Source organism: Tupaia chinensis, unplaced genomic scaffold, assembly GCF_000334495.1.
Source record: "Tupaia chinensis unplaced genomic scaffold, TupChi_1.0 Scaffold000305_1, whole genome shotgun sequence".
Taxonomy (NCBI): domain Eukaryota; kingdom Metazoa; phylum Chordata; class Mammalia; order Scandentia; family Tupaiidae; genus Tupaia; species Tupaia belangeri.
In genome coordinates, this window is record NW_006159795.1 from 2,281,183 (window position 1) to 2,303,418 (window position 22,236).

General features: G+C 41.9%; 1 protein-coding gene across 2 annotated transcripts; it reads right to left on the minus strand.

Annotated features, from left to right (window-relative positions):
- Window positions 1-391: 391 nt before the first annotated feature.
- Window positions 392-21,252, minus strand: LAMP5 (lysosome associated membrane protein 5). 2 transcript variants are annotated; one of them, XM_006150919.3, is made up of 6 exons: window positions 20,664-21,252; window positions 17,525-17,697; window positions 17,015-17,146; window positions 16,787-16,892; window positions 15,154-15,342; window positions 392-1,297 (listed from the first exon to the last, which is right to left on the minus strand). In XM_006150919.3, exons 1-6 carry the CDS (start codon window positions 20,725-20,727, stop codon window positions 1,119-1,121), a joined length of 843 nt encoding a protein of 280 aa, XP_006150981.1. In that variant the 5' UTR covers window positions 20,728-21,252; the 3' UTR covers window positions 392-1,118. The 2 variants fall into 2 exon arrangements, with proteins under 2 accessions (XP_006150981.1, XP_006150980.1); XM_006150918.2 differs by lacking the exon at window positions 20,664-21,252 and adding an exon at window positions 18,203-18,791.
- Window positions 21,253-22,236: the final 984 nt, after the last annotated feature.

The window sequence follows — 22,236 nt, forward strand, 5'->3', positions numbered from 1 at the left end:
GTCTCCCCTAACCCCATTTAGTTCCTCTGAAAAGGTAACATTCCAACTATGTTCATTTGTCTAAGAAATTTCAATAAATCACAATTTACTTCAAATAAAACTCAACCTAGACTACCATGTTCAGTCTAGCATTTCAATTCAACATGAAATGCCAAGTTCAAGACCAAGAAGCATTAGAGACAACATGAGACCAATCATTCAGGAGGTAGCATCATTAAAACTACTTTTATTTGCCAAGTTAAATCCATGCTTTTTTTTACCTGGAAAAGCCAACTTTCCCCTATTCTGTCTATGTTCTTTATTTGCTTTTCCTTTCACCAAAATTGGGGGGGGGTTGAGTCTATCTTTATCCTCCCTCCTATCTCCCCTGCATGGTAAAAAAAAAATCTGTTTCAAGAAAGTAGCCAAAGACCAGAGAGTAGTGTATTTTAATTCATTTTGAAAAACAAATTCACAAGGATTGATTCTTCAGGTCTCTTTACTTGAACCTGACATATTAGGAAGTCCAAACAACTCTGCATAGTTACATTAAACGGGTTCTTGTGCTGTGCAGTCACTGGGTGCGGGTAGCAGTGAAACATTCCCAAGACAATCACTAGACATGCAGAATGCCAGCCAGAAGCATGGATCACTTTCAGGGGTCTTGCTGCAGGGAGCATGAGGTTACATTTTGTATGCATTGACAACTGTATAAAGCAAGCCAGCTGTGTCCAAGGGAACCAAGCACACACTATGCCTCTGAACCCAAGGGAGTGTCCTCTCAGAAGCAGTGTGTTCTCAATTTTCTTGGAACAAGATACCACTCCAAATAGTGATTGTTGTTCCTTGGAGAGTCAAAATCAAGCCATCATGAGCATGAAAGCTGGCTGAGCCCCTCCCTCTGCACTCCACCACATGGAGAGGACATCTGTAATTTCTGCAATTCACCCCAAGAATCAAAAAAAATCCCCCCCCAATCCCTGGCTTTAAGCATGGACACAGGCCAAGCAAGCCTCGGATACCAGGCCTGTTTGCTTGTAGCTATGTTGGTGTATCCTGTGTACAAGGTGGAAAGTGCTTTTGTTTTTCTACCTGATCCATTTGGAAGACAGGACTGGGGGCCGTCTGCCTGATAGTGCCTAGCCCATGTGTTTATACTGGGATCGGTCCCTGGGGATCTGCACCTGGTTGGCAGTCATTTTGTGGTGAACATGGTAAATAGCAAGTGTTACCACAATGACAAGGCCCAAGATGAGCCCTAAAATCAGTGGCAAGGTTTCTTCCAATTGCTCTCGCTCATCCACAGGGCATTTGTGTTCTGAAATAGAAAAGAAGAAAAGTAATGAGCTCCAGGCAAAATATTCTGAATTGTAAGTCCACCTATTACAATTGAAGGGGATATGCAATTGAAAGACTTCTTAAGGACCTTTAAAGAGAGACTTTTTTTTCCCTCAGAAATAATACTTCAACCAACCCTAAGGTTTAACCATTTAATATTTCTACACAATGGTAAATAAACTCATCAATTAAATAGGGCAATATTTGGTTATTGGTTATTTAGCAGAAGTCAACAAAAACATCTTGATGATTTATTTAATTGTTCCATTTTGACATTAGATACAACCACTATAGGATGGCCACACCACAACCCCTTCTCCAGTCTCCTCTTGGGATTTTGGGCATACATGCACACACATCCAGTGTGAGTTTTAAACTGCCGGATCTGGAACTTGAACCACGGTTGACTACATGGGAGTCCAGTGATGTAACCATTCCGCCATCTACTGGTCCCATAACCACTATAACTTCTTTATTGTTATTGCCAGAAAGAGAGACACCCACTCATGGGGCATGGTCATACCACAGTCCTTTTCTATTTCTCCTTCCTGTCGAAATGTTGGACATCTATACACACTTCCAGTGCATTTTTCTAGTCCCTAGAGCCAATCTTCAAAACATGCTTGGTCATGTGGGATCCAGCTTTTTTAAACACTGTGCAACAGGGCCAGCCCACAACCACTATCATTTTTTGAAGTTTATTTATTTACTTATCTCCTCCATGAGAAAGAGAGAGAGAAAGCCAACACCTCGAACAGGGAGATGTGATCAATCCTAATATTGTCATGGACTTCCTAATACCTCATCCAGTCCTGGTCATAGATACACACATGCCTGGCATACTTGTGGAGGTTTCCAGATGCAAACGCAAAATCCTCCATGTGAATCAGCCTCCCAGAGCATTATGTATTATTACCACAGTACCACTATCCAGTCCTCACTATTATTTTTATTATTCATTCATCTCTAAATGTTTTATTGAAGTATAATGTACTCATAGAACGTGGAGAATTGTGCAGAAATACACAGCCTTTAAAAAGACTGAAAATGCCAAGTGTCAGCCAAGGTATGGAACAAATGGAAATCTTAACAGCCTTGATGAAAAATGGTCCAACCATTCTCTAAAACTGGTCATTACTTATAAAGACAAACATATCTTATAACTCAGCATTTTACCTTGTAACTCAGGATCCCATTCCTAAGTATTCACCCATACACACAAATATACCATATGAACACAAAACAATTTGAACATAAATGTTCACATAAGCTATATAGATAATAGCTAAAACCTGGAAGCAATCAGAATGTCCATCCAAGTGAAATGGATAACAAAACCACAGTATATTCAGACAATGGTATATTAGTCTGTTCACACAATGGTATATCAGCATGCAATGAAAACAAATGAAATATGACTACACATAACAAAACGGATGAATCTCAAAAATATAATGCTGAATGAAACGCTTGATCTAGGTAATGTTTTCTTGGTTGCAAATAAAGGCAAAAAGTGTACTGAGCAATAAACTTTAGATTTGTGCATTATAATACATGTAAATTATACTATACCTTTAAAAAACCAAGTGCAACACTTGAATTTTTACAAATGAAACCACACATTACCAGCACTTAGATCAAGAATGAAAATGCTAGCAGCACTCAGCATTGATTTGTTTTTTACTCTTTTAAAATTCTAGATAGTTTAATAGCTTTGTCTCCACTTTTACATCGAACCAAAAAAAATAAAATAAAATAAAATAAGATTCTTGGAAGACCCGGTGGTCAAATACTTGGTAGGCTGGTCAGAATTGCATTCCTAGAAATCCAAACACATTTGCTCAAGATCACTTGTTCCTTCTGGGTAATAGGTGGCCCTTTGCCAAAATTATGAGCCATAATTTAATAAGCAAGTTTTCGATTTCTCTTCATAAAGACCCAGTTTTTACACCAAGATGACCCAGTAAATATTTATTGTGTACCTAGCATACCTGAGTCTCTCAGTATATTGACATAGCCTCCTCTCATCTGGCTTGAGATCAAAAGAAAGAAAAGAGGATGAGCCTTGAGCCCCAGAAGTCTTCCTTCTCTAGCAATATGAATTAATGAAGGCCAGCTGCAGTGGAGCAGCAGTAATGCATTGCTCCATGATGCTGAAGCCACATAGGGAAGTTCTGGGTTCAAATCCCAAGGTCTCTTCGTACCTATGGGACACATACACACATACACAGGGTCCTGGCTGGCTGATCACAGTGTGAAAACTCTTTTAAGAGTCTCTCTCTCTCTCTCTCTCTCTCGTCTCTCATGGAAAAAAAATAAATAGCTTTGAAAAAAGAATTTTTTTAAGAGAGAGATCTTTGCTATAGGGAACATGTGGTCCCTAGAGAGACAGAGAGGCAGAAAGTGAGATATCACCCTCCAGGGTGGATGGTTACACCTCAATCCCTTCTCCTCCATTCTCCTCGCAGGATTTTGGGCATGCACACACATGCTTCTGGCATGAGTTTTAAGCTGCCAGGTCTGAGACTGAACTGCAGTCAACTACATGGGAGTCCAACAACATAACCATTACACTATCTGCTGGTCCAAAAAAAAAAAAGAATTAATAAGAAAATTCACATAAATATACAGCTTTTAAAAAGCTGCACACTTATGTTCCTAGGTTCTGAATTAACAGTTTGCTCTAATCACAAAAATGATCTCATTTAATACTCATAACAACCCTACAAGGTAAATAATACTATTATGTCCATTCACACACAGTACAACCATGGTAAAGAAGCTAAGTAGTTTGCCTGTTTGCCTCAGAGTAAATGAAACCTGGATCTGAATTCAAACAATTTAATTCAACAGCATAGTTAGGCAGCCTTTAGTAGACCTGAGCTACTGCATTAAAAGGCAACAGAATCCCAAGGTAGAACTTGTAGACTCCGTTTTTTGATTTGTGCACAGTTATAAAGGTGCATTCATTATTTGAAAGTATACATGCTCTGTAGCAAATTAAAATAATAATCATAATAATAAATAAAATTAGATTAAACAATTCTTTTTAAAAGTCCTATGCAATAGAATTAGATTAAGTAATTCTTTTTAAAAGTCCTGTGCAATAAACTGATTTTACAGATGGAGACGAATATAAACTTTTTCTTTCTTTCTTTCTTTTTTTTTTTTTTTTGGAGATGTTTTTGCTATAAGGTGTGTGTGCTCTCCAGAAAGACAGAGAGAGACAGAGAGATAGAAAGCGAGAAATCACCCCCCAGGGGATGGCCACGCTACAATCCCTTCTCCTCCATTCTCCTCTTGGGATCTTGGGCACGCACGTACACATGCCTGGCATGAGTTTAAGCCATCGGGTCCGGGACTCGAACCACAGTCAACTACAAGGGAATCCAGTGACATAGCCATTATGCCAACTACTGATCCCCACAAAGAAACATTCAAGGTTGATAAATGTGTCGATTTCCTTGACTGTGGTGAGAGTTTCACAGGTGAAATTCAGTATCTTTGAACCATACACTTAAATGTGTACAGTTTATGGTATATTAACTGTCTGAAATATATATATATGTATATATATATATATATATATAGTACTAGTTTGGGTATCCTCCAAAAAAGTATGTGTTGAGATCTGGTTGTAATGAAATTAAGAGAGTAAAATCTTAATCAGATGATGGTGTCAAAGTACAAGTTTACCTTGATGCCAAAACTTATTTTGAAATCCATGCATAGTTTTCTCATAATAGGTACTTTCCATGAACTTTCTGAAGACTTCTCTTATAGATATAGCTACAGAAATAGAGATGTGTAGATGAATTTTAGAGGTCCTAAGGATCTAAACTATCACAGTGAGAGGGAACAGATGTGATAATGTGATAGAATCTTAAGGCGACAAATAGAGGTGGGCTGAAATCCAAGATCTTCCACTTACTAGCAATGTAACTTGGGCCAGTCATTTAATTTACCTAAACCTCAGTTCCTGCAAAAATAGGAATAACACTCACTTTACAGGATTTTGTGAGCACCAAATGTGATATGGCAGAAAGCCATGCAGAGTGCCTAGCCCACAGCCTTTCTATCACTGTCAGTCATAAACTTAAGATCTTACACATTTAAGTCTTACATAGACTTCTTTAAAGTCTGGAGTCTTTGGAGTTTAAGTACCAAAAGTATTATCCCTAAATGTATAACTTCAGCACAAGGAAAAATATCTCCTATCTTATCCTTTAAGAAAAATGGAGGAGGGACCAGCAGTTAGCGTAATGGCTATGTCGCTGGACTCCCATGTAGTCGACCATGGTTCGCGTACCAGACCCAGTGGCTTAAAACTCTCACCGGGCATGTGTGCATGCGTGCCCAAGATCCCGAGAGGAGAATGGAGGAGAAGGGATTGCAGAGTGGCCATCCCCCCTGAGGGGTGATTTCTGGCTTTCTATCTCTCTGTCTCTCTCTGTTTGTTTGGCAAGCGCACGTGCCCTATAGCAAAAACCTCTCCAAAAAAATTTAAAAGTCAAGAAATATGGAGGAGGAGGGCCAGCAGGTGTCATGGAGGTTGAGACTCTGGATCCCACATGGCAGACTTCATGGTTCCAATCCCAGACCCAGCAGCATAAACTGAGCACGTGTGCATGAATGCCCCAGATCCCAAGAGCAGACTGGAGGAAGAATGGATTGCAGCATGGCCATCCCTTCAGAGGGGTGATTTCTCACTTTTCTACTCCCTCTCTCTTTTTGTTCCTCTCTGTCTCTGGCAAGCACACTTGCCTTACAGCAAACACTAAAATTAAAAAAAAAAAATGGAAAAGGAAAGCACGATGTATTTTGGGAAAAAATATATGTGTTTAAAATGTGGTTTACTTCTCGAAACATTGTTCTTTTTATTGAATGAGAGGACTGACATGGGGAAAAGTCTGAGCTAAACACACAACAGGAAAGAGGAGTATAAAAGTTATATTGAACTATAGAAATATAAAACATAATCACAGGATAAAGGGAGTGTCAAAAATTGTCATAAAAATATACTAATTCTCCATCTTTACCCCCCATTCATTAAGTGGTCAAGCATGAAGTAATTTATGAGTCCACTATCCTTTAGCCACCATTCTGAAATCCACAAAGTTCTGGAAACCAAAAGTCCTTGTATTGTTCATTTGACAGCAGAACTTGACTCTAACTAGAGTGCGTGTGGTGCCTACTCATCCTACATAGCAGAAAGAGTTTTTACTTCAGGAAAAAGATATATTAATATGTTTGATTAGAGGGGGCTCCTCTGACTTTTCTGAGGTCTTACATGTGCGCCCTTTTGTCTTCTACACTGAATTCTGAAAAACAGCTCATCCCAAGGGTTGTTAGGTGAGGGAAGATGAGCCAATAAAAGCAGGACACACATTCTATTTCAGGCTTACTCAAGGTGCTTTCAGTCTCTGCCTGCAACTCATAGGAAAAACAATATTTTGCATTCCAACTTAGGACATATGTGCACACGCAAAACTAAAACCAAACTTTGATGAAAAATACTTATCTTTTCTTTGAGCACCTAATAATTCATACTCTATTCTATTCTTTTTATTTATTTTCAACAATGTGATCATTTTTATGCTGGTATAATGAAATTATGGACCCCTTCTCAGAATGATGTTTATGACTATTTATAAATAAAATATATAAGATTGCAAAGGAAACTGAAATTCAACTATCAAAAAATAATTTCACATACAGCAATAATGTACTTTATTAGAACACAAGTATATTGGCTATGATTGCACAGCAGGGAGAAACATAAACATTACTTTACAAGATTTACACAAACTAATGAAGATGAAATGTCTGTAGTTTCTATTTGTGACAGTCATAGATTTTGCTAATACTTCTGCGATTTCTTACCTACATTTATAATCAAGGAAATGCTAAGTATTCATTCGAGGTTAGTGAAAATGAAGATGTAAAATTTTCGCTTCGAAACTTACAGACACCCAAAATACTACCCACAAACAATGTTTTGGATCTCAAGGTTAAAATCCTATGCAATAAGAGCCGGTGGAGGCGTAGTGGTTAGGGTGTTGGACTCCTACATGGCGAAGCATGGTTTGAGTCCTGGACCTGGCAGCTTGCTTTGATCATTTTTATGCTGGTATAATGAAATTATGGACCCCTTCTCAGAATGATGTTTATGACTATTTATAAATAAAATATATAAGATTGCAAAGGAAACTGAAATTCAACTATCAAAAAATAATTTCACATACAGCAATAATGTACTTTATTAGAACACAAGTATATTGGCTATGATTGCACAGCAGGGAGAAACATAAACATTACTTTACAAGATTTACACAAACTAATGAAGATGAAATGTCTGTAGTTTCTATTTGTGACAGTCATAGATTTTGCTAATACTTCTGCGATTTCTTACCTACATTTATAATCAAGGAAATGCTAAGTATTCATTCGAGGTTAGTGAAAATGAAGATGTAAAATTTTCGCTTCGAAACTTACAGACACCCAAAATACTACCCACAAACAATGTTTTGGATCTCAAGGTTAAAATCCTATGCAATAAGAGCCGGTGGAGGCGTAGTGGTTAGGGTGTTGGACTCCTACATGGCGAAGCATGGTTTGAGTCCTGGACCTGGCAGCTTGCTTTCTGTGTGTGTCTGTGTGTGTGTGTGTGTGTGTGTGTGTGTATCTGGTGAGTGTACATGCTCTGTAGCAAATTAAAATAATAATAATAATAAATAAAATTAGATTAAATAATTCTTTTTAAAAGTCCTGTGCAATAAACTGATCATATAACCCACAGATTATAAAGCAAGGAAAGCCCTTGGTCACCGCAGGCAGTGTACCCCTTTGCTTAGGCCAGACCACATGCTGCTTCAGATGCTCTAGGATCCCTGACCCCCTGTTCATTTCCATAGGACTAAGGTCCCTCATACCTCTTTATGCCTCTGCTGTGAATGGACTTAGGTCTCCAAGGTACACAAAACAAGGTCCCAGAGTAAATGACGTATGGCTGGAAAATGCAGCAACGAGCTCATCATGGAAAAAGAAAAAAAACAGATAAGGGACCAGCAGTTGGTGTAATGGCTATGTCGCTAGACTCCAATGTAGTCGACCGTGGTTGGAGACCCAGACCCGGTGGCTTAAAACACTCTGGACACATGTGCGTGAGTGCCCAAGATCCCGAGAGGAGAATGGAGGAGAAGGTATAGTGGCATGGCCATCCCCCCTGGGGGGTGACTTCTCACTTTCTGTCTCTCTGTCTCTCTCTGTCTTTCTGGCACATGCACGCGCCCTATAGCAAAAACCTCTCCAAAAAAGAAAAGAACCAGATAAAGACAGACAACAGACAACAATGGCAAAACCTTGTCACCAGCTGCCAGTTGCCAACTGTGGTCCTTTCAGCCATAAGCCAAGTAGACCCACCAAAGTGATTTATCTTGGGTTTTGGGTGCTAGATGTGCCTTCTATTTTCTACTTTGTTTAATGACCATAGCATTCTTTTTTTAAAAATTATTTTCTTTAACTTTATTTATTCATTTATTTTAATTTGACCAGAAAGGATGGAGGAGTTGAGCAGGGGAGGGGAGGAAAGCACGCCACTAGGTCCGGGACTCGAACCTTGGCCAGTTATGTGGGAGTCCAGCACCTTTAACCACCACACCACCTGCCAGTCCATAATGACCATAGCATTCTAAAGCTGTATTGACTCCCTGAGGCAAACTGCAAGAGCTCTTCATTGTACTCCACGTGAGCAGCTTTGGGATGGGCCAAGAGTCAAGAGGCGAGTTGTCTGCTTTCTCGAGCTCTCCAGACACCAGAGGCAGTTCCTGTTTGAATTAGGGTGGGTGAGGGGCAACCCTTGTGCCAGCTGAGCTTCCCTCAGTTTGACAGGGCAGACGAGAGGAAGGGGTTGGGACTAGCAGGTGGCATAATGGTTATGTCACTGGACTCCCACATAGCTGATTGTCATTCAAGTCCTGGACCTAGTGACTCAAAACTCATCCCGGGTGCATGTGTGTGGATGCCCAAAATCTCAAGAGGAGTTTGGAAGACAAGAACTTGAGGCATGGCCATCCCTCCTGGGCGAGTAATTTCTCACTTTCTGTCTCTCTGTCTCTCTTGTCACTCTGGTGGGTGCACACACCCTATAGGAAAAATTTCTCCAAAAAATAAATAAATAAATAAATAAATAAAGGGTTTTCACTCTCTTTGCATGTTTTATCAGGGCTGGTTTTCAACTCTTGTCACTTCTGCAAAATGTACTTTGTATATTGAGAAGCTGTTAAGACAAGTGGGCTTTGGAGACCTTTGAAGGGAGACAAGCAGATACTTTCAAGATGTAAGCATTGGAGGGGATGGACAGTGGCTCAGAAGCAACTGGACCCAGGTAGGAATGCTCAGGTTTGTATCCCTGTATACACACATGGAGGGCCTCCCTGTATACACCAAGTACATGCCTATGACCCAGGTTGGCTGAGGCATGGGACAGATGGTGGAATGAAGACCCTGTTGGAGCTATCTCTCTCTTGCTCTCATTCATGGAACAAATAAATAAATAAGCTTTAAAATATGTAAATGGAGCCAGCTGGTGGTGTTATCATTAAAACAGCTGGATCCACATGGCCAACCAGCTGTGTGGTTCAAGTCCCAGACCCAGCAGCTTGAAAAATCACACCAGATACATGTGCATGCATACCCAAAATCCTAGGAGGAGAAGGAATTGAGGCATGCCTGTCTGCCCTACAGGGACAGTGCCTTCTCACTATTTCTCTCTATTCCCCTCTCTCTCTCTGGTGAGTGTATGCACTCTATAAAAAAGAAAAATTTAAAGAAAAAATATGTAAGCATTGGAGATAAAAATCTAAAAGCAGTTACTGTGTGATGCCACCATATGCCAAGAACATGACATGCATTGTATATTCTTCCCCAATAGACTGTAAGCTCCACCAGAGCAGGGAAAGTTCATATATCCCAGTGCCTAGGTGTAGCAGGTACTATCCTTTCTTCCCCTGGCATTTACCTCCCCACACATGTTTGAATACAAAGCACTTCAGAAATCCCAGAGATTTAACACCTCCACAGCAGCCATTACAATGGGTGGTAGTTGGTACATAAATTCCACAGTCCATCCACCCCTCAGGTGGAATAATTCTGAGGCATGTCTTATACATTCCACAGATGACGGTACCTGGAACATAGACCTGTATGGCTGGCTAACTATGTAGCCTACACTGGGGCATCATAATCGAGCCCTCAACACAGTGCTTGGTAGTGTTAATAAGAGGTTTATCTCCCTTTGGCTGCTTCCTTTGACCCTGAGGAGCAACTATCCAGGGAGTCATGTGTCTTGGTTAGGAACTGCCAGATAAATCATAGGTCTATAGATCCTCTGGATCAGCTGTTTGTGACATGATAGCTTGCCACAGGGTGCTATACTGGTAGTTGCTATATGCTGAAAGGTAAGACATGTCCATTTGCATTAAAACAATGTCCCACAAATCTGGGTAAAAGGTAGGCCAGGTGATACCTTCTAATCAATGTTGTTTTTGGAATGATAGATAATGAACGGCTCATAAACTCAGGGTGCCTGACAAACTTTCTAAAGGTTCTTCTTCCATGCACGTGTTCATTATGACTGTTCATAGGAGTAACCGAGGCTCTGCAAAGATAACAGCCCAGGATGTGTGGGGTCAGCAGGTGTCATGGTAGTTAAGGTGCTAGACTCTCACATGGTCAACTGTGGTTTGAGTCCTGGATCTTGCAGCTTGAAATTCATGCTGGGCTCATGTGCATACATGCCCAAAATCTAAAAAGGAGAATGGAAGAGAGGGGATTGTGGCATGACCATCTCCCCTGGAGGATGGTGTCTCACTTTCCCTCTCACTGTTTCTGTCTGTCTCTCTGGCAGTGCATACACCTTATGACAAAACAATAAATAAAAATAAAAATAAAAAATAAAAATAAAAAAAAAACTTTAATGCCCAATATCTAATACCCAAAGACAGGATCTGGGAGAACAGCCTTCTCCAAGTAAGTTCACCTCCATCATAAATGGATATCTTAGTATCATTCTCACAGATTTGTTTGATTTTCACTTTCCCTGAGAATTAAAAAGAGACCAGCCTATGGGTGGCCTTCATGCTCTATTCTATTTTGTCCTGATGTTAAACATAAAAGTTTCCTTTAACTCAAGCCATTAAAATACTCAAGCTGGTTTCTTCCCTCCCAGTGATACATTTCCCTGCACCCATCACAACCAGGAATTTCAGGAGTTCCCCAGGGGGTGGACTATGAATTAATTGTGGAAAGACAAATTAATCAACTCCAACTGAGAAACATGAGGAGCCTTGAACCAAAAGCTGATAGTTGCTATAGAAAGTGCATCTGGCATTTAAATGAGCCAAAGTTGGCCTCTGCGTGTTGGCCTTTTAGATTATTTCTTCAGCCAGGCTGAAACCTGTTAGTTACCTCAAAAGCCTGCTGGCATCACACATCCAATTATTTTTAAAATAGTCCAAATAAGCAAAATGTTAGCCATTTAGAGCCTGCCTGCTCTGCATACCCCCATGAAACCTCACCCAACAGCTGTTGCCCATTGATAAGATAGGGCCTTGTAGTTCTAAGGCCCCAAGCCACTGCTGCTTCTAGAAGCTCACTGACCCACAGACTTCCTGGTCTGCTACTGAGAGACATCGCCTAGACTCCAAGCTCTATTTTCAGTCTCCTCTCCTTTGTCAGCTCCCTCCCTCTCCCCACCTTCTGGATAGTGCTCTCCCTGCCATAAGCATCCCTCTGGCCAGTGTCATGCTGTGAGCAGCTTCACTCCTCTTGCTATCCTGTCCAACTGCCACCCAATACAGTTTGTTGAGTGCTATTGCCATAATCCCTCAAACCCTCTATAGTAGTCCATGGACCGGCAGCACTGCCTAACACCTTGCTAGCAAGAGAGCATCTTGGGCTCCCTCCCAGACCTGCTAAACCAGCCTCAGCATGTCAACAACAGCACCAGGATTGTGAACACTGCAATTGGAACTGTGCTTGGCTAAGAGAATTTCTTGCTAGGATCAGTGTAGTAACCAAGCATAATGCACTAAACGGACTGAATGATAAAGACATCAACCCCCATTTGGGCTGCTCTCAGCCCCTGCAAATGTCTGCTAACTCAGTTCATTGACCTTTTTTGTTTCTTTCATAGTCTATGAAGTAGGAAGGTGTGAAGACTGCCAAGTCTGAGCCCCTTTCATAGAGAATAGATTCTTCACAAGAAACCCTTAGTACCGTGCTAGACTGTGGCCCCTGTGCAAACACACACACACACAAAACCAAAGGTACTTCACACCTCTGCAGTGGGTGTGCAGATATAGGACCAGAAGCCAACCCCCTCTGGAGCTGACATACACATCCAAACTGGTTCAAAACACATTGAAATCCTCCCACCCTTGTTTCTTTTCTGGGAAAGTGAACTGAGTGCTGGATCTTGAAAAGGCACCCAAAAGAAATCTTTTGGATTCCAGCAAATTGAATATAATGATTTTTTTTTTCTTTACAAACAGTAGAGGGCAGGTGCTGAGAGATACAGATAGGAGGAGCCAGGAACAAAAGAACCCCTGCACACAAAGACACATTGATCCAGTGAGTGATTCTGAATGATGCTGGCCTCCTCCCAGGAATGTCCAGGCTTAAAGCCCCAGGGCTCCATACTGGAGAAAACATCCTAATTATTAGCCACAAAAGCCTGGATGAGACAAGTATAATTTGCTTGTGCTTACTAGATCTGCATTTAGGAAGTTAGATATGCTTGCAAACTCTCTAAGTCTACCCATAAATATTCCCCATCGGGGACCCTGCAGTGGATAAAAATCGCTTTTAAACAAAAGAGATCATTAACTCCATACAATGAATTTCACTGATTTTTTTTGAAGGAAAGTAGCCCTGATCCTCATTCAGTACTTATTCACTCTTACTTTGTCCACAACTGTAAATGTCCATAAGACTTGATTTGTTTAGTCCATAGACAACTACAGGCAACAACCTAGGAATAACCAGAATGGGGGAGGGGGTGAGAGTGTGGTAAAGAACTAACAAAAGCAGCAGTAACAGCACCAGAGGTACCCAGAAGTAGAAAAACAGCACTAAACAGCAGGCCAGAAAAAAAAAATCATTAACACCTATTAAAAGTACCTGAATAAACTCAGAAGCATTTACAATAGGGATCCTGGAAACAGATAGTACACAGTTCGATATCTCATGACAAATTCTTAGCCTTCAATAGTCATAAAACAAATTACATGTCATCTTTCCAATTTATGAAAAGGCAACTGGCTGTTACATTTTATAAATACTTCCATAATAGAACAGATTTTTTTTTTTGCTTTTTGTTTTTTGTTTTTTAAACTGTTAAGGTCTTGACACTTAGAATTGAGTTTTGATTTTGCAGAAAGTAAAGTAGCATAGAACAGCTCATCCTTCCACCAGAAGAGAAAATACTGGGCATGGCTTTATTAAATATATTGTGCCCTGATTTTCCTGGTTTATAAACATTTGGAAGTCTCTTAATTGAGCCCACCGCTTCAGAATATCCATTCAGCCTAAGTTATCTGACATCTGCAATGTGCCAAGCACTGTCTTAGGTGCTAATAATACTAACAGGAATAAGAACCAGGCCCTTTTCTCAAGGACAATTTAATTTAGGAATTCTCAGATGCCTTCTGAACAATCACGGGGAAGGGAGAAGGGGTACATTCTCTTCAGTATACGTTGAGTGGAAGCTGCATTTTACATAGAATACCTTGGAAAATAACCATGTGGGATACAGGTCATTTGGATGGTTCATTCACCTTGGAATTCCCAAACCAAAAGAAGGTGCACACACACAGTGATCAGAATTTCTCCCCATTTTTTAATCATAATGAATAAACATGTCTCTAATGACTTCCCAAAGGAGAACGGGAGAGAAAATAAATGTATTGACATGATTTATCTCAAATACTTGCTCAATGTAAATTGTTTCGAAACCTAGACATCCAGCAGAAATTTGGACTCTCCTCATGCCCTACCTTTGTAGCGATGCAGAGAACCAAGATATGGGTGCCTGAACTGGCCATGGCTTGATCCTCACTCAAAGGCTAGTATAGACTGAGAAAAGGTCTCCCTCCAAAATGCTGAGCAGAACCAGCTGGGGAAAAAAAGAGCCTTCAAGGACCATTCTCTCCTCTGATCTTCTCTCCCAAGAAGGTGAGTGCTGGGTAGAAGCAGGACTCTCTGTGACCTGTGCATACACACCCACCCCCACTGCATGTTGGCCACACAAAAACTGGAACTCATAGTTTCATAACCTACAGCTAGAAGTGTCCAAGGGAACATGAAGAAACTGAGCCCCAGAAAAGCAAGGCCCTTCTCCACTCCCTGACTCTGTAGGTCACTGGCTACTGAAAGATTGTTAACAGCTTTCTTTGGGGGAAGTTTGCACCAAAATTAGCTTTTCCAAAATGACTTTCTTACCTCTCTCTATCAAGTCTTTTGGTAAAAGAAAGAAGAGAGGGAGAGCAGAAGTGGGAAACAATGGAAAAATTAAGGAAGATAGAGAGAAGGAGGAGAAGAGAAAGAAGAAACAAAAGGAAGTGGGAAGGAGAGAGAAGAAAGGAAGGAAGGAAGAAATAAAGAGCCACTGAGGAATGTTTATACACTCAGCTTCCTGCTTTTCCACCTTTTCAGTCTCTGAAAATTGCTAGAGGGAGGAAGTGTCACTCCAGTCTAGAGAAAATCAAGGGATGACATCCCAGCACGCCCTCCCCATTCATCCTGAACTCAACCAACACCCCCTTCCCATCAACGTACCTTCACTGAAGACAAAATCTGAGATGATGTCAAAGGGTTGGATGTGGACTGCAGACAGGATCATGGTGACTGTCTTCTGTGGATCACTGGAGGGCAGTGAAATGGTCTGCTGGGCTTGACATTCATAGGACTTCCCAGCTGGGGTGACCAAGGCAGAGAGGTGATGCGAGTTGGCCGTGTGCTTCCCAGCTGCAGCAAAGGCCCAAAGCAATGGTTAGGCCCCTCTCACTGGCAGAAGCCTTATTCTTCCTAACCCAGCGTGCCACACAGTCGACTGGCCTCCCTGCTCCAGAACCCATATGCCTCTATTCTCTGTGTTGCCATGCCAAGGCTGGGACTCCTGGACAGATAACAGCAAGAGGTGAAGGACAAACACACCTTTCATCTGGTAGGCTGGGGCTTCTTAAATATTAATTCAAAATTTCTTTTGGGAAAGGAAAATGATACCTAAAATGCAAGCTTGTTAATATATTTTTATAAATTTTAAATTTTAAATGCATGTTTATTTAAATACTTGTATAAATATATTTTACATATATTTTTAAAAAGAAAGAACAGTGACTTTCTTTTCTACATTTCACATTGGCTCAGCAAAAGATAAAACAATGCATGGTTGATAGCTTGTTCTTTTGGCGACTCTCCTTGCGTGCGCGCACACACACACACACACACACACACACACACACAAACACACCCTTCGACAGTCCAACTCCTTTTTCTCCATTTCTGGCTTGTTTGGTTTTTGTGTTTTGTGTTTGTTTGTTGTTGGTTTTATTTAATATAACTGGGAGATATCTTGAATGTGATTTTTGACCAAGAAAAAAAATGTTTTTCCTATGATAAGGGGGGAAAAAAGGTGAACGAGGAGAAATGACGTCTATGTTCTTTTATGTGTTCAATAAAAATCCTGTCCCTGCACAGGTGCCTGGGTGATGGAAAGCCTCGTTATGAATGAAATAGACAGTATATGAAGAAAAAATAAATAAATGTCAGTGTGGTCTTTAATGGTGCCTGCAGATAAAAACATTGTCTTTCTGTAGTGCATGCTCGTGTCCCCGTATTTCGGAGGGTCTGGGTGAGTTGGAAGATGGGTGGAAAAACTAGTTCACTAACAATTGGTGCAGAATCTGCTCTGAGCTGGCTGTAGTCTATGACAGAGGAACTTATGTGAACCACCCTGCCATGCGCAGAAAAGATGCTGAACACCACCATCACATCGTGACCAAAAAGGAAAATGGCACCGCCCCATTGCAGTTTCAGTGCATGAGAAGAAAAATGAGGTACAAGAGAAAATAAAAATGTGGCTTTCCCCCCTCTCCTACTCTCCCTGTGGCCAAACCATAAAGAGCTGTTTGGAACACTCAGCAAATGGCAGACCCTCAAGAAACTGCATCTAGGATCATGCCCCGGGTCCTCAGGTCCAGGGTTCCTGACGCATCTACAAGGCCTCACTGAGATCCAGAGGACTCACCAGATGTTCTGCCTCCTCTGACCTGGAGAGCAAGCCAAGGAGGTACTTAGCTTGAGAGCACAAGACCAGATGGTGTCCAAAACCCTGAAGAATTCATCCTCCAAGCCTGTGCTCCCGGAGCTTTACCAGGCTTCTTCTCCAGCCCGACTGGTCCTTACTCACCACTGACTGCGTCTTTAAAGTGGGTCTTCTCCGAGGAGTCATAGACGAACTGCACCTTGCTCAGCTTCCAAGTCGCCTCCGGTCCCTTGGATGTGTTGTGGCTTTCCTGCCACAGGGTAGGTGCTCATCAATAGCCCTGGAGGCTTCTGGGTCCCAAAACCCAGCAACTGCCCCATCTCACACCCACCCTCAGCCTGTGGCCTCTGGGTTCCACAGGCTATGATTTACCTTTACAAAGAGCATCTTCAGAGCGTATGCACTATTCACCCAGGACACCTGCAGCTCCGACTCGTTGTGACCACAGTGGCCCTTCACTTCAGCTCCCCGGGTCAACGCAATATCAGCCTGTTCTGTGATCAGCTGGGAATACAGATGCCCCGCTCCCCCTCAGCGCGCCCAACCTCGTGGGGGCTGTAAAGGACTGCGCGCCCAAACTCTGAGATGCACGCTTGGGCGCTCCTTTGCGCGCGCGCTCTCCCAGGTCCGGGAACATGCGGTTAGATGCTGTACGTGCAGACCCGGCCCAGAAGGAAGCAAAGAGAAGGGGGTGTACTTTCAAAGCAGGCAAAGCGAGCAGGAGGCATTACAAGCCGAAATCCCCCATGCAGCATTCGGGAGCAGACTGCAGGGAGTAGGGGGGAAGGTGGGCGGCCAGGTCTTCGAAGGGCCTTGGGGGAGGGGGTGCCCTTAGCCCTAGAGCCCTAGAAGCAAGCTGAGAGGAAAAGGTTCGTTCCTTACATCGACGTAATTGCTGGCCCACACGTCATAAGGTACAATAAATTTGGCTGCAAACTCTGCCATGAGACACGTTGTCCCATTTTCCCGCACTACAAATATATCTTTTTCAGGGTTAGTGGAAAGGCCTGAGAGATTTTCCACTTCTTGTTCAGCCATGATTCGAGCCATTGCATCTGCAGAACAAACAGGAAAATCCCTTAAATTGAGGGCTCAGTGAGCCCTCCAGTCTGGGGCGCAAAGGTGGAGGGACTGTGGTCTGCAAAGCTTTGTGGAGACAAGTTCCCTGCCAGACACAGGGCACTCTCCCAGTCATTCTAACCTAGCGCTAGCAAACTCGAGTCCATTGCTGTTCATTTATAGCGAAAATAAAATTTAAAGTATTTACAATTGTAATATGCCTGGCCCTTTTCTGCCTCTTTGGGTTTCTAATCAAATCTTTCTTAATGGTCTGACCCCATGAAGCTGGCCTGTCTGGTTCTCAGTCTGGGATATGCCACACAGGTGTGTGGCTCTCAGGGGAATTCCCTGCCCGGCAGGAAAGTGCACCCCCACTCCCCACCCTCCACCACCAGAACCCACAAAATGTAAGAACTGAATTTTTATCTTTAGCTACTCAAACGTGCCTCCCGCCCCCTTCCCCCCCCCCCCCCCCCCTCCCGCAGCCTAAATGCTACTCACGGAGCAGCATCAGGAGAACTCGAAGTCTATGGACACCGGAGACTGCTCTTCCTAGGAGATCCATGCTCGCGGAGTAGCGAACGAGGCCAGATGTGCTGCTGCAGAGGCCGCCCAAGAGGGAATCCCTCAAAGTCGCTGCTGGAGTGGGCCGGGGTGAGCGAGGGGCGGGGGTGCGGAGAGGGAAGAGGGAGGGAGCGCGTGTTCTTTGCACGCTGGCTTGGACTCGGCGTCGATGTCGGGTTTCGGTGCAGTGCCGACCCGACCGATGCTGGCTGAGCAAGTCTGCTCACTGCAGAGAAAAGGACCGCGCGGTAAGGGAGCTGTCCACGGATGCGAGTGCTGAAAGGGATCGGTTGTGTTGCAGGAGTGGTTGTGGCTTGGCTTGTGCAGAGGGCCAATGAGATTTAGAGGGGGCTAAAATTCTCTCTGGGTCTGTTTCCTGTTCTGCAGTTGCATCTGCAAAGATGAGTCTGTCCTGAGAAACTTAATAGCACCCTTAGACTTATTAAATCCTCCTACCGGGTACAGTTATAATGTGCTGTAGGTATATCACTGGAGTCGTGTCTTCTGAAAAATGCATCCGGTTCCTGAAAGAAAACGGTAGAGCACAAATTGTTGCTGCTTTGGGGAGGAGGGGTAGGCAGGAATAGAGAAGGAAAATGCTATGGCAACAGTTTCCTGCATTTGGAGACATCCTTTCTTCTCTCTTGCTTTCAGTGAGCTCATGGGTTTAAAGTTAAATTGACGCCTCCTCAAACAAGGCCATCAGACAATGCAGTATCTTTTGGGCTCGTTTTTTCCTATCAGTTCTGCTCTCTGAGTGCATGAGTACTCTGAACTCTGGGATTACCTAACCTCACTCAGTACACTGTGATCACTCTGTCAAGTCAGTTGATCTAAGTTGGTGAACATTACCTAGGGTCTCTTAGGATAGGAATTTTAGAATTATGCCCTAAGTAATGTCACCTAGTTATGTAAGAAAAATACACACTGATGTTACTCTAAAGCCTCTAGTGGAACAGAAAAACAAATACTGCTGGGCTAATTCCTGTATTTACATTTTGGATGTCTTGCTTATTTTATATTTTTGCTCTATAAATTAGAATACAGCTCTATCAGGACTACACATGCCATCCTCATCAACTGGGGTGGTATCCAGATATCTCATTTCTTAGAGGATATTTCATTATGTGAATAAATCATTTTTGCATCAGCAATATAATGTCATAAAGTAAACTCATATTAGGGGCAAATTGCAAAATATTTTTAACTGCATTGTCCAATTTGATTTTCTTTACAACCTTGGAAAATAGGCAAAGAAAGAAATAAACTGTTGTAATTTTTCATACCTTAAAACTGAGGCTCAGAGAAATTAAGTGACCTTCCTAAATGTCACATGGTCAGTTAGAATTAAAATAGAAAAATCACATGATTTAACTTAGTACGGATCATCTTTATTGCACCTTATGTAATACTTTGACTTCAAATTATACAGTTTTGACTTCCATAAACATCTTTATTAAACGACCAGTTAACAAGCCTAAACATAAAATTTTTATCAATAGTTCACATTCCTAAAATGTGTAGAATCCTGTTATAATGTAGTCGTATTTGGACATAGTATTTGCTATAAAGTGCCTATATAATTTCTTGGTCTTTCAAAGATATCTCTGCATCAATAATCAGATCATAACAATTCAAATTGTAAATAATATTTAAATTGATACTATATTTTACTTGTATATCTGTATTTCAGTATCCCATCCAAGCATTTCTCAGGAACGTTATTTAAATTACTATATATATAGAAGAAATTGAGTAAAATTGTGATTAATATAAGGTCAATTTCTATCTGTTGCGAGTAGAAGTTTATGTGAACTGCATATTGTCATGTTAACAATTATTATTAAACACTTATTTTCCTCCAATACAGTAAAAATTAATAACAGAGACATATGCAATGAAGTATTTATTCTCTTCCTCTCTCTCTTTCTTTGTCTTTTTTCTCAATCTCTCTCTCTCTGAAATATTTTAATAAGGAAAGAACTGGTAGAGTTTAATCCAGGGTTCACTATTTATTATTTTTGTGACCTTGTACAGATTTTCATTTTCTTTGTCTAAAAAAAAGCAACAAAGTGGACTAATAGTTCAGGGGGTGACTAGTTAGGCCAAATGAGCTAATGAATACAAAAGCATTCAAACCAAAATACAAATTAAATTTCTGTAAACAATAACTGAATACTATGTATGCTATGCTTGGTGCTTTGGAAACTGTACAATAAACAAATACCATTATACAAGTAAGAGTCTGGGAAGAAAAGGCAGCCTGGGGCAGCCCATCCATGTGGAAACCAGAGGCTTTGTCCACCCTGGCCTAGACTCCTCTCCTCCTCATCCTCCTCCTCCTCCTCCCCCCCCCTCCCCCCCCCCCCCCCCCTCCCGCAGCCTAAATGCTACTCACGGAGCAGCATCAGGAGAACTCGAAGTCTATGGACACCGGAGACTGCTCTTCCTAGGAGATCCATGCTCGCGGAGTAGCGAACGAGGCCAGATGTGCTGCTGCAGAGGCCGCCCAAGAGGGAATCCCTCAAAGTCGCTGCTGGAGTGGGCCGGGGTGAGCGAGGGGCGGGGGTGCGGAGAGGGAAGAGGGAGGGAGCGCGTGTTCTTTGCACGCTGGCTTGGACTCGGCGTCGATGTCGGGTTTCGGTGCAGTGCCGACCCGACCGATGCTGGCTGAGCAAGTCTGCTCACTGCAGAGAAAAGGACCGCGCGGTAAGGGAGCTGTCCACGGATGCGAGTGCTGAAAGGGATCGGTTGTGTTGCAGGAGTGGTTGTGGCTTGGCTTGTGCAGAGGGCCAATGAGATTTAGAGGGGGCTAAAATTCTCTCTGGGTCTGTTTCCTGTTCTGCAGTTGCATCTGCAAAGATGAGTCTGTCCTGAGAAACTTAATAGCACCCTTAGACTTATTAAATCCTCCTACCGGGTACAGTTATAATGTGCTGTAGGTATATCACTGGAGTCGTGTCTTCTGAAAAATGCATCCGGTTCCTGAAAGAAAACGGTAGAGCACAAATTGTTGCTGCTTTGGGGAGGAGGGGTAGGCAGGAATAGAGAAGGAAAATGCTATGGCAACAGTTTCCTGCATTTGGAGACATCCTTTCTTCTCTCTTGCTTTCAGTGAGCTCATGGGTTTAAAGTTAAATTGACGCCTCCTCAAACAAGGCCATCAGACAATGCAGTATCTTTTGGGCTCGTTTTTTCCTATCAGTTCTGCTCTCTGAGTGCATGAGTACTCTGAACTCTGGGATTACCTAACCTCACTCAGTACACTGTGATCACTCTGTCAAGTCAGTTGATCTAAGTTGGTGAACATTACCTAGGGTCTCTTAGGATAGGAATTTTAGAATTATGCCCTAAGTAATGTCACCTAGTTATGTAAGAAAAATACACACTGATGTTACTCTAAAGCCTCTAGTGGAACAGAAAAACAAATACTGCTGGGCTAATTCCTGTATTTACATTTTGGATGTCTTGCTTATTTTATATTTTTGCTCTATAAATTAGAATACAGCTCTATCAGGACTACACATGCCATCCTCATCAACTGGGGTGGTATCCAGATATCTCATTTCTTAGAGGATATTTCATTATGTGAATAAATCATTTTTGCATCAGCAATATAATGTCATAAAGTAAACTCATATTAGGGGCAAATTGCAAAATATTTTTAACTGCATTGTCCAATTTGATTTTCTTTACAACCTTGGAAAATAGGCAAAGAAAGAAATAAACTGTTGTAATTTTTCATACCTTAAAACTGAGGCTCAGAGAAATTAAGTGACCTTCCTAAATGTCACATGGTCAGTTAGAATTAAAATAGAAAAATCACATGATTTAACTTAGTACGGATCATCTTTATTGCACCTTATGTAATACTTTGACTTCAAATTATACAGTTTTGACTTCCATAAACATCTTTATTAAACGACCAGTTAACAAGCCTAAACATAAAATTTTTATCAATAGTTCACATT